The sequence below is a fragment of the Schistocerca cancellata genome, chromosome 6, assembly GCF_023864275.1.
Source record: "Schistocerca cancellata isolate TAMUIC-IGC-003103 chromosome 6, iqSchCanc2.1, whole genome shotgun sequence".
Taxonomy (NCBI): domain Eukaryota; kingdom Metazoa; phylum Arthropoda; class Insecta; order Orthoptera; family Acrididae; genus Schistocerca; species Schistocerca cancellata.
The window spans coordinates 50,568,399-50,589,496 of NC_064631.1; the positions used below are offsets into that span (position 1 = coordinate 50,568,399).

At 40.0% G+C, this 21,098-nt stretch overlaps 1 protein-coding gene across 1 annotated transcript in view; it reads left to right on the plus strand.

The window, feature by feature from the left end:
• LOC126088140 (meiotic recombination protein SPO11) overlaps window positions 1-21,098 on the plus strand; it is a 269,655-nt gene that overhangs the window by 102,813 nt on the left and 145,744 nt on the right. The window contains exon 4 of the mRNA XM_049906256.1: window positions 16,249-16,395. Within this exon, the coding sequence (XP_049762213.1) occupies window positions 16,249-16,395 (147 nt within the window). The remainder of the gene's footprint in view (window positions 1-16,248; window positions 16,396-21,098) is intronic.

Here is a 21,098-nt window from a genome sequence, read left to right on the forward strand (position 1 = left end):
GGAGATGCAATAGAAGATAGCAAAAATGAAAGCTGAAGTTTTAAATTTCACGTTTATGAGATCAGTCATCCAGGGGAACCATACAAACATACTAGCATTTGACTGTTGACCGATCGTCACATGGAGCACATAGTAATAGGCTTCTCTGGCATAGAGAAGCAAGTGAAAGAGTTGAAAAAAAATAAGTAGCCAGATCCAGATGGAATTCCAATTCAGCTTTACAAAGAGTACTCAACAGCATTGACCCCTGACTTAGCTTGCATTTATCGCAAATCTCTCATCCAGTGCAAAGTTCCAAGCCACTGGAAAAAAAGTGTGGGTGACTCCTGTATATAAGAAGGGCGAAGGAAACCCACAGAATATGTCCTTAACATGAGTTTGCAGTAGAATTCTTGATATATTCTCAGTTTGAATATAATACAATTTCTTGAAATGGAAAAGTTTCTATCCTCATAACACCATAGTTTTAGAAAGCATCACTCATGGAAAACTCAGCTTGCCCTTCTATCACATGATATCCTGTGAACTATGCATGAACAGCAACAGGCAGATTCCTTATTCCTAGATATCTGAAAAGCGTTTGACACAGTGCCCACCCCAGTCTGTTAATGAAAGTATGAGTATTCAGAATAGGTTTCCAGATTTGTGAGTGGCTTGAAGATTTCTTAAGTAGTAGGCTCCAACACATTATCCTTGATGGTGAGTGTTCATCAGATATGAGCATATTGTCAGGAGTGCCACAGGAAAGTATGATAGGACCACTATTATTCTCTGTGTACATAAATGATCTGACGGACAGGGTGGGCAGCAATCTGCACCTGTTTGCTGATGATTCTGTGATGTACAGGAAGATGTCATTCTTGAGTGACTGTAGGAGGATACAAGATGACTTGGACAAAATTTCTAGTTGGTTTGATAAATGGCAGCTAGATGTAAATGTAGAAAACTGTACCTTAATGCAGATGAGTAGGAAAAACAACCCTGCAATGTTCGAATACAGCATTAAAAGTGTGCTATTCGACACAATCAGGGTGAGTAAACATCTAGGTGTAACACTGCAGAGCAATACGAAATGAAATGAGCATGTAAAGATTGTAGTGGGGAAGTTGAGTGGTCAACTGTGGTTTATTGGCAGAATTATGAGAAAATGTGTTTCATTTGTAAAGGAGACCATATGTAGTATGACCCATTCTCGAGTACTGCTTGAGTGTTCTGATACCCACTAGCTCAGATTAAAGAAAGACACCGAAGCATTTCAGAGACAGGCTGCTAGATCTACGAGGGTCACTCCAAAAGAAATGCACACTATTTTTGTAAAAATACAGTTTTCATTCTGCATGTGTGAAAGTTTTACAGTGTGTAGATACATCCTTCCCGCTTGTTTTCAAACTTAGTTCAACCTGTTCCCGTGAGTGGCGCCGTCACAGCATGTCTTGAAGATGGTTGCTACACTTGACGTCCATCAGAAGCAATGTGCTGTCTTAGAATTCCTCTGCTGTAAAAATGAGGCAGTGGGAAACATCCACAAGAGGTTGAAAAAGGTGTATGCAGATACTACTGTCGATCGCAGTACAGTTAGTCGGTAGCCAAGCAGGTTAAGTGATGAAAGTGGGCACGCCAATATTGAGGATTGTTCTCGCAGCGGCAGGCCTTGTACTGCACACACTCCAGACAATATGCAGAGTGTTAATGAACTGGTGACTGCTGACAGACACATCAGAGTGAACGAATTGTCTCGCTATGTTGGGATAGGGGAAGGAAGTGTTTGCAGAATACTGAAAGTGTTGGCATTAAAAAAGGTTTGTGCCAGGTGGGTTCCCAGGATGTTGACAGTGGCTCACAAAGAAACAAGAAAAACGGTATGCAGCGAACTTTTGGAACGGTACGAGAATGGTGGAGATGAATTTCTTGGAAGAATTGTGACAGGTTATGAAACATGGCTCCATCATTTTTCACCAGAGACAAAGAGGCAATCAATGTAGTGGCATCATGCAAATTCACCTAAGAAAAAAAAAATTCAAAACCACACCTTCTTCTGGAAAAGTTATGGCTACAGTGTTTTTTGATTCCGAAGGACTCTTGCTTGTGGATATCGTGCAAAGTGGAACCACCATAAATTCTGATGCATAAGTGATGACACTGAAGAAACTTCAAGCTCGACTGAGTCGTGTTTGACCACATCAGCAAAAGCAGGATGTTTTGCTGTTGCACGACAATGCACGGCCACATGTCAGTCAAAAAACCATGGAAGCAATCACAAAACTCGGATGGACAACACTGAAACACCCGCCTTTCAGTCCTGACCTGGCTCCATGTGACTATCATCTCTTTGGGAAACTGAAAGACTCTCTTCGTGGAACAAGGTTTGAAGATGATGACTCCCTTGTGCATGCTGCCAAACAGTGTCTCTGGCAGGTTGGTCCCGAATTTTACCGTGTGGGTAGACAGGCACTGGTTCTAAGATGGTGTAGAGCACTGGTTCCAAGATGGCGTAAGGCAGTTGAGATGGATAGAAATTATGTGGAGAAATGAAAATGTTGTTCCTAAAGGATGTACCTACACACTATAAAACTTTCAAACATGTAGAATAAAAGATGGATTAAAAAAAAAATTGTGTGCATTTCTTTTGGAGTGACCCTCATATTACTGGTAGGTCTGGTTAAGGAACAAGTGTTACGGAGATGTTTCGAGAACTCCGATGGTAATCCCTAGAGGGAAGACAATGTTACTTTTGAGGAACGCTGTGGAGAAAATTTAGAGAACTGGCATTTGAACCTAACTGCTGAATGATTCTATTGCCAACAATGTATGTTTCGTGTAATGACCATGAACTTAAGAGAAATCAGGGCTCATATGAAGGCATATAGACAGTTGTTTTTCAGAAGTAGCATCTTTGAGGATAGGCTTGCCCTCAGTGACAAAGTAGTGGCCAGAGGGAGGTAATTGATGGTGCTTCCCATGACCAGGGTGAGCTTCTGAAGTATAAAAGAATTTAATTTCACCTAAAGTCATTTTTAGTTGATCTACCTGATGTGCTGTAGCTGAAAATACTATTTCTTGCCTTATTATTTCCTTGTTCATTCTGTTTGACCCAAAGTGTTCATTTGTGTTGCTTCATATTTTAACAAAGGGACTCCAATGATAATATATTTGTTGCAATGCATTTAAGGAAATGACCTGACATGAGTGTATACAAGTGATAACAGTCACTATTTATTATTTGTCTTAAGCCCCAGACATTCAGGTTGATGGATAATATGTTAAACAGCTATTTGAATCCTCAATGATTTCTGTTTTATGAACATTAGGGTATAATTATTGGCCATGAAAGACTACATTGTATGATCAAACCGGTCTGGAGTGCTGCTTCCTAAAAGTGGATCAGGACACATACAAAACTGTAGTACTGACAGTTTACGCACTGCCAGCAGTAAGTATCTGATGCCTCATAAAGCTGCCAGAAACCGTTTTAGGGAGGTTATTCAGACTTAAGTGGAGAATCATTATCTGTGGAAACGTTAATGATGATTTTCTGTCAGATAATACCAACAGGGTGCACTTAGAGTTCTTGCTGTCCAGTTTTAGGTTATTTTGTACAGTAAAATTCTCTGGGAGCACTGAAAGACATAGTGCAACAATCTCTGACAATTTGTTTTTAGATGCAATAACATGCATGGTTAATATGACCATCCAGTGGGGCACAAAACAGGGCGTATTTCCTAACATATTTTAGTATTGTGTAGTAACATCACCTCTCTAACAGCACCAGAGACCTTATGAAATGCCTCATGCTCATGGTATTTGTAATGGAAAACTCATAATCACCTCCTAGTGGTGGAGAGGGAGCACTGATAAATACTTGGACTACATGTCTCCCCAAGGTGGCAGGTGCCTTTTCATCAAATTCCAATGGCATCTTAGAAGGCAGATGTGTAAGTGGAAGATAGGGCACCCTTTTGACTTTGCAGCAGGAAACTGTTCCTAAAGGTAGATGAGCCACCACATGACCAATGGCATAAAATGGCGGAAGCAATGGGAAGCCACTCCATTAAAGGCCCAATTGGATATTCAAAGTATTAACAGAACTGGATGGGAGAAAGAATTACATTTTGATTAAATTATCCAGAAGTAAAATTGTCCCTTGTTCTTATCTGTCAGTGAGCAAGGGAAGAGGGGTGGAGATTAAGAGAGAATAAAGCACAATTGTCAGACTCTGAGAATAGCAACATGGAATGTCACTTCTGTTCTGCAGTTTGGCGAACTAGAAAATTTGAAATTTGAAATGAATATTGATATATTAGGATTTCAGAAAAGAGACAAACTATGGTGACTTCTGGATAGATTGTTTCAGCCATACACAGAGGAATAATAAAAGACAAACATGGGATTGCAGAAGTTATTATCAACAAACAACTTGTTACAGCACAAAATCTTTGTTAATCAGACTTGATCCAAAATAAAGTACTGTACGCATCAAATATTTAAGAAAACTGCCAGGACATTGGGCCAGAAATGAAGGCATGTTTGTGTTTAGTAATGTAACGTTCACTAAAGGTAAGACCAAGATTCAATGAGAAAGACCATCTTTTATTAATTTGCCTTGATGGCTTTAGCTTCTAACAATCTGCAATCCACAGATTGGAGAAAATAAGTATCCACATTTTTGTGAAAATTGTCATTGCATGTGCTGCATCACATGCTAGGAGGCCAGAATTGTCACAGATATATCACCACTGCCATGTTGTAAATTACTCATGCCAGCTAAAATTGTAAATTGGTTTTTTGTCTGTATTTATTTGGAAATAAGACGTCGAGCTGTGCTTCTCTTTGGAATAAAAGTTGTAATTGGCCTCAAAGTTCAATGTGTTGTCTGTTCGAGGAATTATTTACATACCTCAACACCAAATTCCAGAAATTATTCTCTCTTTCAAAGCTGTGAATAAGATATTCGAGAAGTAATAGGTTATAATGTGGATAATGAGAAACAGAAGTGTTTCTGATAACATACTCTGTGCTGCCATTTAGAGTAAAATCCATTTCTCTTCTACAGCAACCTGCACTTATCTGTTACCTGTGAAAACAGTCCACAGATTATGCGATAAACCTTGTAATACCTTAAAATACGAATGCGTTAACAATGCAAAAACTACTGAATGCTTAACCCCATAAAATAAATGAATAGTAATTTACAGTGCCATAAAATGCAGACATTTTTCTCAGCACCCAAATGAAATTGTACTTTAAGTAAAATGTTTTTTTAAACTGTGTAGAAAAAGAGAGAATATCAGTTAATTATCATACTTTTTCTTTATACACTGCAAAAATTTTTTATCCTCTACATTAAAAATAATGTCCTCAGCCAAATGCAACAGAAAGTCGAAGCCATACTCTCAGAATAGCATCAAAATCTACTTGTATACTCTGCAAACCACTGTGAAGTGCATGGTAGAGGATACTCCCCACTGTACTAGTTATTAAGACCTTTCCCCATTCCATTCACATATGGGGTACAGGAAGAACAATTGCTTAAAAGCCTCTGTGTGCACTGTAATTAGTCTAATGTTAATATCACAGTGGGGGTGGCACATAGGAAGCAGCATTAAATTATTAGAGTCAGAATTAAAAATATGTTCTATAAACTTTTTATATAGGTTTTCATGGAATAATTTGCATCCATCTTCAAGCAACTGCCACTTCAGTTCTTTCAGAATTTCTGTGACACTCTCCCATGTGGTAAACAAACTAGTGACCATTTTTGATTCACATATTTATATTTATTCAGTCTCTCCTATTACTCCTGGTTGGTATGAACCCCAGTGCTGTGGCTTCCAAAAAATCCAGTGATCAGAGAAGTAGTATTGGCTTTAAAATCAGTTATAAATAAACAGATGAAAAGGAATTTATGAAACACATAATGGTAGCTTTTGTGGATTTATAAAAAAGCATTTGATAATGTATAATGCAAAAAAAGAGTTTGAGGTATTGAAGAAAGTAGCAATAGATCACAGACACCGAAATGAAAATTTTACAAGAATGAGACAATTATTATTGCAGCACACTCACTACTAGAAGAAACACTGATTCAGAAACTTGTATGTGCACTGTCAGCAATAATTTTTAGTATATACTTAGAGGAGGCACTCAAAAAAATTTAGAGAACAGTTAGAGATAGATTCTGTAAAAAATGGTAAAGGAATAGCTCTGCCGATGTATCTGGAAGTGAAGAAGACCTTGAAGCCATAGATTAAAGGAAATGGTTAAAGCCATGGGAAAAAAGTATAACATGAAAATAAAAGAATCTGAAACAAAGGCAATAATTTAGGGCAAAGGAGAGCAAGCCAAAGCTTGACTTCTTCTTGCATGTGACACACTACTGTAACAAGTAGACTTTATTTAAGAGGCATGATCTCTAGACATTGAAGAAGCAGAGAAGAAGTAAGAAACATAACTGCCCAACTGAAAAGTGCTTTCAATAAAAGAAGAAGATATTAACCTCAAAAGTAACAGCCAATAAACAAGGAAAATATTTCAAGGTGTATGTTTGGAAGAGTGTAACCCTTGAATATAAATATAAGTGTCAGGAAATCTTTTCCGAATGTATTTGTGTAGAGCGTAGCTTTTGCAGGTGTCAAACATAAATGATAAACAGTTCCAGCAATAAGAAAATACAAGCTTTTGAAACATTATGCCACAGAAGAATGCTGAAGATTATATAAATAGATCACCTAACTAATGAAGATATACTGAATCAAACTTAGGAGGAAAGAAACTTATGGCAGAACCTGACCATAAGTTGGTTAATGAGAGACATCCTGAGGCAATTGTCAGTTTGATAATGAAAGGAAGTGAATGTGTTGGGGGGGGGGGGGGGGGCAGAAGGGACACTGTAGATGGAGACCAGTTCTTGACTACAGAAAGAAGGTTGACATGAATGTATGTTGTAGTCAATATATTGAGAATAACAGGCATGCATTGGATAGACTAGTATGGAGCTTAGCACCAAACCTGTCTGGACTGAAGACCACAACAACAACATACTGTAAAATGAACAGTTCAGAATGTTGGTTGTCTGTTTATACATGAGGGATTCCTAAAAACAGTAACAGAGGAATATGTCAGTGGAAAAATAACTAGCAGAAGTCTAGCTCAAAGACATATATCGCACTATAAAATATGTCAGTTGCAACTCTCACATAGAAAAAAGAAGAAGATAGAAGGATCTGAAGACTGGAGATCTGTTGCCAGTCACTGTAGTCAGACTCCTGTTAACCAGTCCTTGGATTGAACTCTAAAGCAAGGAAGGAAACACACATCTATAAAACTGCTGTTCATCTTGTACCTTCATGACCTAGCAGAAGGGTTGAAAGTAATCACAGACTGCAGATGATGCAGTTGTCTGTAATGAAGTATTATCTGAAAATGCTTAGCAAATATTCATTCATACCTTTATAACATTTCAGAATGGCTGAAAGATTGTCACCTTGCCTTAAATGTTAAGTAACATAAAATTTTGCACTCCACAAAACACAAAAACATAGTATCTTATGACTAAATATCAGTGATTCACAGTTGAAATCCATCAACTCAAGCATTTGAGTGTAACTGTTTGTATGGATATCAACTGTAATGATATCATAGGCTCCATTGAAGAGAAAGCAGATGGCAGACATCTGTTCATCAGTAGGATGATGGGAAACTGCATTCAACATACAAAGGAGATTGCTTTCAAAATGCATGTGTGACCCATCCTAGAATCCTGAAGCAGATACATTGCATCCATCTTCCAATGAAAAACTAATTTATAAGCAGTGATATACAAGTGCTGATTTCCAGTTGTTTGTTTATCCAAATAAACAGCATCTGTGCACATACTATTATAGTTTTTGATGGAGAAACAGACTTGGAAATTTGTTTTCACTGAATCAGATGCTAATTATTAGGATATTGAGATGCCCATAAAGATGTTGCCTGCCAGTTGTAGGACCACACTGAATATTAATAGCAATGTGTTGCTATTCCTGTTTATTTTGTTGAAATACTTGCATAAAATATGCACACTGCTGCATTCAGGCAACTTTTTAGAAACTCCAGAAAAATGGGATGATCCAAAATTTGTTCCTTTTAATGTGTCATCTGTATTTCTTAACAGCAACAGGAGCATAGTTTTCATTGAACTTGTAAACATATACCATACTTGCATATTCTGTGTTAATGACAATATGCCAATTTGACTGATATTGTGAAAAAGTTACCTAATGCTTCCTCAGCCACCTGCAATTATAAAGTTGCAATAGTCCACTGTTAGTTCATTGCAAATGAATGCATTCATCTCAACTAAGATTCTCATGAGCACAGATTTTTGGAGCCAAGAGGGAAAGAGGGAAAAATAAAAATTATGCACTAGAGAATAAAAGAACCTGAAATTAAGTCAAGCAAAAAATTATAATTGGTAAAAAAGAAATGATAAAAATCGATAGTGCTAAAGATCAAATAACATAAGGAAGAAATTCTAGAGCATACAAGGAATTTCTACAGCCAAGAATATGAAAGAATTCATAAACTACTGAGAACAATTAATGAAAATCAAAATGTCTTAGTTTCTGAAACTCTCCCAAAAGAAATAAGACAGCAATACATGAAAAGCAGAATGATAAAGTAGGGCTCATGACGATCTGACGATTGAAATACTTAAGCTTACTGGCAAAAAATCAGAAAAAAATCTGGCTAAAATCTTTATTGCTTGTATACAAACAGGCTACACCTTCACCTCACAAAACAAAGCAAATTGCTCTACACAGAAATGGAAGTACGGTACTCCCCATTATCTACAAAGTTTTCACTACACACTTGACAAAAGACATCAGTGCTGTTGTGGAAAACGTGCAACCCATAGAACAAGCTGGAGTCTGCAGCAATTAATTGAGCCAGTGAATATGAAATGCCACTTTGGATAGCTTTTATATATTTTGAAAAGACTTTTGATTCTGTCAGCCACACTGCAGTTATAGAGGCAATGTTTCAACTAGGTGTGGAAACAAGGTACATAAACATATTATGTAACATCTCTGAAAGCCAAATGGCTTTTGTTAGCATAGTACAACATATGAGAGAATTTTTCCATTGGGTGGAGAGTAAAGTAGGATGACCCTATGTCCCAGAAACTGTTTATAGCAGTCTTTGAGACAACGATGTCCAAAATTATTTGGCAAGAAATGGGAATTAGAATAAATGGGAAAAGATTCATTAATTTGAGATTTGCAGACAATACAGTAGTCCTGGCCATCAATATGATATAATTTTTATCCTCTATAAAGAATTTATCAGATAGTTGCCAAAAAGTAGGTTTTAAGATAAATCTGCGCAAAGTAAATATTATACACAAGTGGGTAGCAGCAAGACAAATAATACTGAACAACAACTGTCTAAAATGTTAATTAATGCTTTCATCTGGGACAATTAATTATTACCCAAGGAGACTTAAAACCTTAAATTTTCCACTAAATCGAGCTAGGCTGGAGGGCTTACGGAAGAAATGCGACAATTTTTACATCTAATATGCCAATAAACTTGAAAAAGGTTGTTTTAAAACCATGTGCTCTTTCCAAACTAAAATATAGCTGTGAAACGTTGATTTTAATGAATTTTTCAAAAGAAAACTCCGAACAGCTCAGAGAGCTATAGAAAGTTCACTGCTAAGTCTTACTAAGAAAGGTTGGAAAGGTAGTGAACAATAAGAGCAATAACAGGAGTTTGGGATGTTGTGGAAAAGTCAAATAGGAAGGACATATCACATGAAAAAATGACAGAAGATGGATAAAGGCAGTTTAAAGTGGAGTCCCAGAGAAAGACAGAGACCACCTGGCAGTGGGGATAAAGAACTGAAAAAGTCAGAAGTCTCGACTGGCAAAGGACAGGAGGAGACAGTGGCATGGAAACAGTGATTAAAATTATATTTATTAGATTTGTATTAAAGAGGCTACATCTAGTACAGGTTGAATTAGCTGAACAGTAAATAAAGACGTAAATAAAGTGGAAAACCTGATCTACATGGAATGTGTTCTGTCTCGGAAACCGTGCAGGGAATGGTTCAAATGGCTCTGAGCACTATGGGACTCAACTGCTGAGGTCATTAGTCCCCTAGAACTTAGAACTAGTTAAACCTAACTAACCTAAGGACATCACAAACATCCATGCCCGAGGCGGGATTCGAACCTGCGACCGTAGCGGTCTTGCGGTTCCAGACTGCAGCGCCTTTAACTGCACGGCCACTTCGGCCGGCCTACCGTGCAGGGAAGAGCGTACATCTACGTAAACCTTTTTGCTTCCAGTGATCATTTGTTTCACCATCTGAAATACTGACAGTTCCTTCTGGTCCACCCTGGATATAGAAATCTGTTCTGAAATGAATACATTGATACATTAACAAAAATATTCATCTCAGTCTGTTTGTGTTACATTCCGTGTGAAACTACATGTCTAAAACTTTAACAGATAATTAGGAGACTTAATTAAGCATGCTTTGTTACAGTAGCAGAAGCTTCTCCCAGTGCTAGCATATTTTGCATTTTATCTGTCACTGATGATAGTAAATATATTTTGTAGTAAAAAAATTGAATATTATGTACATTCAACATTGGAATAGCTTTCAGAAGTCTTTTTGCAGACACTAGATTTCTTACAGTCAAAACTGACTGCAATTAATAGTATATAATATTTGCAACTGTATAGTTATGAAAAAAAGACCAATTAAAAAAAAAAGAAGTATTACACTCATTTGAAATCATGTTTATTCCTTGACAGAAATTTCTGGTAACATAAATTTAGTCCAGGATGGAATAACAAAAATATGGAAGGGATATATTATTACTCACTACATAGAGGAGACGTTGAGTTGCAGACAAGCACAATGGAAAGTAATTCTAGAAATATTCAGCTTTTGGACTATGTCCTTGATTCCTACACATTTGCTACTTCTGATGTAGGCTTTAGTCTGAAATGTGAATATTTCTAGCATTCCTTTTCGTAGTGCCTGTCTGCAACTTCGCCTGTACTGTGTATTGACATACATTTAATACAGTAGCTGGAAATAATTGATACATAGGTTGTACATGCTTGTGCAACATTAGAGGTAGGAAGTGTAGTGCCAGAGAATATTTTTTCATGTTCCATGACTCAACATTCATAGTACTTCATTATAGTTAAAACACTTACATGTTCCACGGGTCATAATTGCAACTTCTTTTTATGACGTGGAATCAGCCAGTTTTACATTTATAGTATACTTTTTCAGTGATGAAAAATTGATCTTCTTCCCCCCTAGTTCCCAGGGCCAAGTTTTTCCCCAGCAGTTTTCCTTGACAAGCCTGTAACCTGAATGGGCATGAGAGAAACCTCAGGTGATTGAACCACTGAAGACATCTCCCCATAGGCCCCTGTCCAGGCACTGCAGGTGCCGACAGCATCGTATGCAGTTCCAGACATGAGCTGTGCCAATCATTGATATAATGTGGGGCAAGGAAGCTAAGAAGGGAGTTTTCCTTTCACACCATAAGTAGTGCTAAGAGAGGGCCTGTTTATAAGCATTATCACATGATAACTTGGCCATGCTCCTACAAGCTATAAAGCTAGCATGCAGCAAGTAGCAGGCGCATTCATTGTAGACTATGCTTGCTGTGTAATGCCAACTGATCACACTGGACTACTGCCAATGGCTATTCATCTGGATTACATTCGGAATTCCGCTACAGACTCTCTAGCACTACTGAAGACGACATGGAGGGATTGTTCAGCACTTAATTTTGAGTATACAACAGGCACACTGTTTCATGTACTAAATTATAACTTTTTCACATCAACTACCCTGACACGTCCTACTTCAGGAACTATGCTGAGCAATGTCTTCATTGCACTAGTGAATCCTTTGTCCTTACTAGTTACACTAGTCACACTAGTTACACTAGTCACCAAGTTACATAATGTATCAGAACTATTGCAACTTAGGTTAAAGGATCTTATTTCTCTCAAGAGTAAACATTTATGCTTCATTGGAATGCAGAAGTTGTTTATTTAGTCCTGCATTTTTGGAATTTATCACGAATTCTACAATTGTTTTCAAGTCCTTTTCCTTGTATAGCTCCAATACATATATTCCTCCCATATCTCAGATTTCCCTTCTTTGTTTAGTACTGGTTTTCCATCTGAGCTCTTGTTATTCATACAGCTGCTTCTCTTTTCTCCAAAGCCCTCTTTAATTTTCCTGTAGACAGTATCTATCTTTCAACTGGTGATATGTGCTTCTGCATCCATATATTTGTGCTCTAGCCATTCCTATTTAGACATTTTCCACTTATTGTCAATATAATTTTGTAGACATCTGTATTCCTTTTCGCCTCCTTCATTTATTGTTTTTTTATATTTTCTCTTTTCATCAATTAAATTCAATATACACTGTGATATCAATGGATTTCTACTAGTCCTTGTATTTTTAACTATTTGTTCTTATGCTGTCTTCAGTATTTCATCTCAAACCACACATTCATCTTCTACTGCCTTTGTTTCCTTTGCAAATTCCTCTGTTTTAATCTACAGTTCATCTGTCTCTTATATGCATAAAGCAGAGTGTACATTTGTACGCCTGGGATCTGCTCCCAGACCTGTGAGTCGATTTCAACAAAATTTGGCTCAGAAACAGCAGGCCTCAGAAGTGCCAGCACTATGAGGTTTATAACCTCCTATTTCCAGTAGTTGCAGAGATACTGGCAAAAACGTGTTTTCTCTGGCCCTAGAATGTAGGCTGCACTGCACAACAGGCATGTCGTGTGGGAAGAGTATCGGTCTGCCAAATCATAGGACAGTTACATGTCCAAGGCAAGAAATGGTTTTCCAGGCCCTGACATGTAGGCTGCCCTTCGTGACAGATGTGTTGGAGAAGTATCGACCTGCTTTGCATTCTGGCCTCTATGTCAGGAGCAATTAAATGAGTTTCAAGTCCATGATGTGTAGCATGCACTTTGTGGCAGGTATATTGTGGGAGTATTGAACTTTATTGCAGGGGCTACATGTGCAGATGAGAGTGGTTGGGCACAAGTTGAGCTGAATAGAGAAGGGGATGGACAGAGCAAGAGGGAGGAAGGAATGGATAGAGAGAGGTGAGGAGGAGGAGATGCATAAGGAAGGCGGAAGGTGTAGGGAGGTAATCGGCAGGTGAAAGAGGAAGAGGGGGAGTTGTAGATGGAAGAAGCGATGGGGAGGAGGATGTGGTCAGAGAAAGGGGTGAAGAAAATGGACAGAGAGACATGGAGGAGGAGATGAAGAAAAAGAGAGTGGGGAAGAGGACATAGACAAATAGAGGTGAGAGTATGAGGTAAACAGACAGAGGGAGGAAGATGGGGACACAGAGAGGGGGAGGAGGAGATGTCTTCAATATATGTGCCGAACGCATATGGGGGCGAAGCTGTGGGGAAAAGGCTAGTAAGCAATAAATTATTATCATAGTTCACATCCACCCCTGGTCTGTTCCACGTATACAGTCTTCTTGATTCTTAAAGCAAGTGTTAGTGATGATTAAATTATACTGCTTGCAAAATTCTACCTGGTGGGTTTCTCTTTCATATCTTGCCCCTTAAGTCGATTTTCCGTTTTTCCTTGCTTTCGTTTTCCTACTATCGAATTCCAGTTATATTTGTCCCTCCCTTAACTATCTGAATAATTTCTTTTATGTCATCATACACCCTTTCAGCCCTCTCATCATCAGCAGAGCTTGTTGGCATATAAACTTGTATTACTGTGCTGGTGCAGTGTTACGACTCTCTAGATGTGGGACAGCAGCATAATGACTATACACTGTGGATGTAATATGAGATATCGTCGTTTTACGATCAAAATTGCTACTCCACTTAGGATTGCACTTCACTCTAATTCGAAGTGCTTAATTGTTTCTATTGACGTATGGGCACAACATCTCTTTCTCTTTACGTTAATGAAGCCTTAAATGAACACTTAAAATGCTGCGCACTTGTTACGCAGTTAATTGCGTTGCTGTGTAAACTGGAGATAACATGTAACTGCTGCATCGCGTCGTGCAATAATCTGTGAGTTCCAAAACAGATATTTTCAGTAAATTTAATTTGTTATTACATGTTTGTGCTCACTTGATCGGTTTCTGGATTGTTAATTAATGTCATTTCGCTGATATATAATGTCATGTCGCTGTCCTTTCAAAATATGAAAATAATCTCTGTTAAATTCACCCAGTCATAATATTTAAAGACAAAAGATAACTGTGGAAAGTTTCGTTTTTGCGTTATAATTGCTTTCTAGTTTTAAATCGATAATATCAAATCATTGAAGTGTCTCCAGTACACAATTTTCAAAATACCTTGATTTTGGTGATTTCAGAATAAAGCACCACACCAGCGAATTTAGTTTTTCTTCAACTTTCCAAACTGATTTATTGCACATTTCATAGCCATGTAATAAAACTCTTAAGGTAGTCACCATGCATGCAAAAGCCTGGCCGGATGTGAAGTGCTGCATTGTTTTAGTAGTCCTAACCTGATACAAATTCATCATTTTTTTTATTTCATAATAATGGACAATGGTGTCCTGACGTGGTTGGAGACATCCTCTCGCAGTGTATGGCTGTTGGCTCGGCCGCGAGTTGATCTGCCATTTCCTTGTCAGTGAAAACCTACCAGAAGACTCTTCCACTGCTGTCATATTATTCCTGTAGTACATGAAACACACGTTTATCAGCGTTTACTCAATGTGCCTAATGTAACAGAATCGTTAATCCTGTAGTGAACTAACAGAATAGATGTATTGTGAAAGTAGCGAGATTCGTGGTGAAACAGCCCCTAAGTTGAATTACTACATCAGGTATTGTCTTCGTGTATGTCCTGGCTACGAGAATGCGTTCGCTGTGCTGTTCTTCATAGCTTACCAGCATTCCTATTTTCTTATTCAGTATTAGACATGCTCCTCAATTTCACCCATTTGATTTTGTATTTATAACGCTGTATTCACTCAACCATAAGTCTTGTTCATCCAGCCACCGAACACGTGACTAATTCCCATTGCTTCTAACTTCAGCCTATCCATATTCCTTTTTGAATTCTCTAACCCACTTATCAGATTAAGAGATATAACATTCCACTCTCTGGCCTGTATAATGCCAGTTTTGTTATTCCTGATGACGAAATCCTCCTGAGTAGTGCCCGCCGGAGATGGGAATGGGAAGGAGGACTACTTGACCTGCGGATCTGGTCAACATCGAAGTCATTAGAGGCAAAGCACAAGTCTGAAGGATGGGGAAGGAAACTGCCTGTGCCTTTGAAAGGGAATCTTCTGCTGGAGCGATCTAGGAAAATCCCGAAAAACCGAACTCTGTGGATGACTGGACGCGTATTTGAACCGTCGTCAACCGAAAAGTGCTCAGTACAGCAAGGCCTTGTTGGATGGTGATACATAGTCAGATCAGTCAATCATCGACTGTTGTTGCTGCAACTGCTGTCTTTGCATTATTCTCAGAATGCTAAAATAGTGGAAAATAAAGAAAATTTCAAGATCTCCAGAAAAATGACCTCACTGTGTCATGAATCCAGAGTGTCAGGACAAGTGAACAAAACATGTCTCTGGAGGAGGAGCCCACCGCCTGTGAGTGAATTTCGAATCATGAATGGAAGTGCTGAAATTTCTTGAACCCATGACCCACCTAGCACTATTACCCAGGTGGGTGGTGGTATTTTCGCTGTCTTAACTTACGCCAAGCTCTCCTGCCCCCGCAGAAATCTGAGTTTCTCTAGGAGGACTGGGGGTGGGCGTGACATAATTAGCTGTGTAACCTCATTAATTAACCATTAGTGAAAGTAGCTCACATCATCATGATGTAATTTGCACCACAAAATACGTATCCACTCCACTTATTGCAGGAATTCGATTTTTATTTCAAGATCTTTTTTAGTATTATTCATCAACTCTTGAACATAGAATATTGGTGTTTAACTCACGTTAATACTTGCAGTTAATCGTTTCTAACTGTCAGCTATGATAACAGCGTCGCCAAAGTGATCCAGCGGACAACTGTTTTACGTTCTTCTTTTTACGCTAAGGAAACATCACTTGCAGGAGCTGAAGTGGTATTGTTCCTGCAACCTACTGTTTCGATGTAGGTGCATTATAAACAATTTTCTTTTTTTCCAGTATGTCAGACTTAAAACTTTCACAAATGTCGGTCGTTTTGTTGTCCAGGGCGCTGCGAATGAAGCCTCGCGCGCAGTGCAGCACCAGAGAGATCCGCTGGTCGGCGCCACGGTCACGACCACGCATGGCGTTGCTGGTCTCCACGTTGGCACGCGCCTACAAATTGCTGGCCACTCGGTCCACCATCACACGCAGGTACCAGGCCTACACTGACAGAACGTTACTATAATGATAACTGAAATCTACCTGCCAAATTGTTTGTTTGGGCTATGGCAACCGAAGATGTACCATTACTCTCATTTTTCCTTGCAGGGGTATATGATTTTCTTAGTAATACAATTCCACACAAAAACTTACGTGTGATATCTGTGTTAGTAACTTGCAAGAAGTCCAAAACCGACTGCGACGCCGCCGGTGTGTCCGTGCGGTTGTAGGCGCTTCAGTCTGGAACCGTGCGGCCGCTACGGTCGCAGGTTCGAATCCTGCCTCTGGCATGGAGGTGTGTGACGTCCTTAGGTTAGTTAGGTTTAAGTAGTTCTAAGTTCTTGGGGACTGATGACCTCAGAAGTTAAGTCCCATAGTGCTCAGAGCCATTTGAACCATTTTGAACCGACTGCAACTGTTATAGGCTGTTATCAAGGAATTACGTACTATTTTCACCTCGGCCAGTTACTGATTTTCTCTGCTCCAGTTTACAGGAATAGTGCTTATTCCGTAGTCTTTCAGTTCATCACATTCTTTCATCCCCTTTTGTGTTGCAAGTCACGTGCTATACCACCAGAAGCCGAGAAATCTAGAGACAGCAGCGATATATGTAAAACTCAATGTTTTGTAGGTAGCCGCCCGTGTTGGCCGAGCGGTTCTAGGCGCTTCAGTCCGAAACTGCGCGACTGCTACGGTCGCAGGTTCGAATCCTGCCTCGGGCATGGATGTGTGTGATGTCATTAGGTTACTTAGGTTTAAGTAGTTCTAAGTTCTAGGGGACTGATTACCCCTGATGTTAAGTCCCATAGTGCTCAGAGCCATTTGAACCTTTTTTTTTTTTAGGTAGTCGACAAAAAAGTGAGACATCCAGAAGACGTGGTCGGATGTTAATACAATTTCGTACACGTACGCATCATCAGGGGTTATATAAATGATCAGAGCTCCAATTCTCCGTGACAAGTAGAACGGCCACCAAAGTGAGTTAGTGTTGTTCGTTTATAGAATTGACACCAGGCCTGGTAGGGTATATAAGGGGCGTGCACAGCATCAGAAGGCGTTTTCGTCTGAGAATGTGTCCGGCTGGTCGATTCGTGGAATATCCAGATTTGTGAGGCATTCTGATGTGGCAGTCGTCCGATGTTGGACTGTATGGGAACGTGAGCACAGGCATACTCATCGTCAAGGTTCTGGTCGACCACGTCTGACCATCACAAGGAATGGTTGCCTTATTGTGTACCAAGCACATTATAACCCTTTCACATGTGTGTCTGCCATCCGATACCAGTTAGTGTACCCCTGGCAACATTTTGTGTCGTCCTACACCATTGGTTGGAGATTAGCAGCAGCTGGGCCAGGGAATTACCCTCCAGGTGTTTTCTGCTGTTAATACAACAGAAACGGTTGCGTTTGGAGTGGTGTCATGACTGGGAAGCATGGACTGCTGATGAACTGCGTCGCATTGTGTTCACCAGTGAATCGCTGTTCTAAAATGCCATGAATGACCATTGTTGGCAAGTATGACGGCGACCTGGTGAGAGTAGACTCCCATTCTCTCTGTTTTTGTTGAGGTAGAGCAGTGTTGCTTCTGGCATCATGGTGTAGGGATCCCATTGCATATGACTTCAGATCATAGCTAGTAGTGTTTGTGAAAACTCCTATGACACAATGGCAGAGCAGTGTTGCTTCTGGCATCATGGTGTAGGGATCCCATTGCATATGACTTCAGATCATAGCTAGTAGTGTTTGTGGAAACTCCCATGACACAATGGCATTTCAAGGCAGAGGGGGCGCACCATCTTACTTGTATGTGGACTCATACTGCCAAGTTTTTTGTAAACTGACTCGATTTTGCAATCACTAAAATAAAATCACACACCCTCTCAACCTGTGAAATTTCATTTTGCTTCATCCTTTCTGGTATATTCCATTGTGGGTGGTGCAAACTACGATGGAGAAATGTGCCCTTATTGCCAGACGGCAATAAGGGCACATAAATTTATATAAATTTATTACCCAATATAATATAATTATATAATATAAATTTATTACCCAATACCTTAGGCAAGTACAACTGAAAACAGCCCGCCCGGCTACCCGCGCGGTCTATCGCGCTGCTTTCCGAGCGGAAAGGCATGCCGATCCCGGCACGAATCCGCCCGGCGGATTAGTGTCAATGTCCGGTGTGCTGGCCAGCCTGTGGATGGTTTTTAAGGCGGTTTTCCATCTGCCTCGACGAATGCGGGTTGGTTCTCCTTATTCCTGTCTCCTGTCAGAAAGGTCACAGTTCGTAGTAATAGACGGAAAGTCATCGAGTAAAACAGAAGTAATATCCGGCGTTCCCCAAGGAAGTGTTATAGGCCCTCTATTGTTCCTGATCTATATTAACGACATAGGAGATAATCTGAGTAGCCGTCCTAGATTGTTTGCGGATGATGCTGTCATTAACCGTCTTGTAAAGTCATCAGATGATCAAAACGACTTGCAAAATGATTTAGATAAGATATCTGTATGGTGCGAAAAGTGGCAATTGACCACGAATAAAGAAAAGTGGGAAGTTATTCACATGAGTACTAAAAGAAATCAGCTAAATTTCGATTATGCGATAAGTCACACAAATCTGAGGGCTGTAAATTCAACTAAATACTTAGGGATTATAATTACAAATAACCTAAATTTGAACGATCACATAGATAATATTGTGGGTAGAGCAAACCAAAGACTGTGATTCATTGGCAGAACACTTGGAAGGTGCAACAGGTCTACCAAAGAGACTGCTTACACTACGCTTTTCCGCCCTATTCTGGAGTATTGCTGTGCGGCGCGGGGTCCGCATCAGGTGGGACTGACGGATGACATCGAAAAAGTACAAAGAAGGGCAGCTCGTTTGGTATTATAGTGAAATAGGGGAGATAGTGTCAGAGATATGATACGTGAATTGGAGTGGCAATCATTAAAAAAAAAAAAGGTTGGTTTCGTTGCGACGGGATCTTCTCATGAAATTTCAATCACCAGTTTTCTCCTCCGATTGCGAAAACATTCTGTTGGCACCCACCTACATAGGGAGAAATGATCATCACAATAAAATAAGAAAAATCAGGGCTCGCACAGAAAAATTTAAGTGCTCGTTTTTCCCGAGTGCCGTTCCAGAGTGGAACGGTAGAGAGACAGCATGAAGGTGGTTCATTGAACCCTCTGCCAGGCACTTTATTGTGAATAGCAGAGTAATCACGTAGATGTAGATGTAGTTACACTATGTCGGCGATTGCTGCACGAGCACTGTCTCCACGTACGCGCACCACACAAACATTTGGAGATACACTCGTCTTGTATGAGGCGTTCCCGGGATAGGGGCGGTGGGGGGGGGGGGGGGGTCCGCTGGTGCTGAACCGCACAATAATCCTGGGTTCGGTGTGGGCCGGCGGTGAGGTGGGTGGACTGCTGTGGCCTGTTGTGTGGGGTTGTGAACCACTGAGAGCTACGGCGGGTCGAAGCCTCTCCGTCGCTTCTAGGTCCCCGATTTAATACACACACACACAACTGAAAACAGCTTCTGAATGAATACAGATCATCCTGATGTGAGGATATGAGTTTAATACCAACAGAAAGGTTTATGTACCTCAAAGCTGAGTGCAGTGTATTTCCTAATGGAGTAACACTGACATAGGCATGATCCCACCTATAGATGGTTGATGGTTGGCTCGAAAGGCGCTAACCACGGATACCACACGCTCATTTAGGGTGCCTCACTTTTTTTGCAAGGCAATGTAGTGTAGAACTTTCACTGTCAGTGACTGGCTTCATACAGCCCTCTACACTAGTTTACCCTGTGCAAGTCTCTCTAACTCCACATAACTACCACAACCTGCATCGGTGTAAATCTGCATGCAGTGTCAAGTCTTGGTATGCCACTAATTTTTTCACATGCAAACGTCTCTCTGTTAACTAGGTGGCTATTTCTGAACTGCTCAGGATGTATCGTCTCAACCTATCCCTTCTTTTTGTCAGGTTGTGCCATAAATTTCTTTTATCCCTAATTCGGTGCAGTAGCTCCTAATTAGTTACCCGACCTACCCATTTAATCTTCAGCGTTCTTGTGTAGCACCACATTTCGGAAGTGTGTACTGATAAACGTCCGCTTGTCACTTCCATAAAACTAAACTCCGTCCGTACAGGCCATGAAGGCCCAACGGTACCGACCAGCTACCGTGTCATCCTTAGTCCACAGACGTCACTGGATGCGGATACGGAGGGGCAGGTGGTCAGCACACCGCTCTCCCGGCCGTATTCAGTTTACGAGATTGGAGCCGCTACCCCCTTGCCAACAGCGCTCGGCAGACCGGATGGTCACCCATCCAAGTGCTAACCCGCCCGACAGCGCTTAACTTCGGTGATCTGAGCCGTTGGCTTTTCACTTCCAATTCAAGACTACATTTCAGACACATACTTTGAGAAAAGATGTCGTATCACCTCAGAATTATTGTATTCGACTTGGGTTCACAGTCTCATTGAATTTTTTGAACGACAACACTTTCGATGCTGACTGCATATATTTATTGTAACCTCCATAACTGTGAAAGCTTAATCTAACTCCCGCCAGTTTTTGGCCCTTCTGGTGCACGATATTTACATTTTTTGGCACCGACACACCAGTTTCCGAGATTCTTGAGAATCATTTACATCTGTTATATACCAAT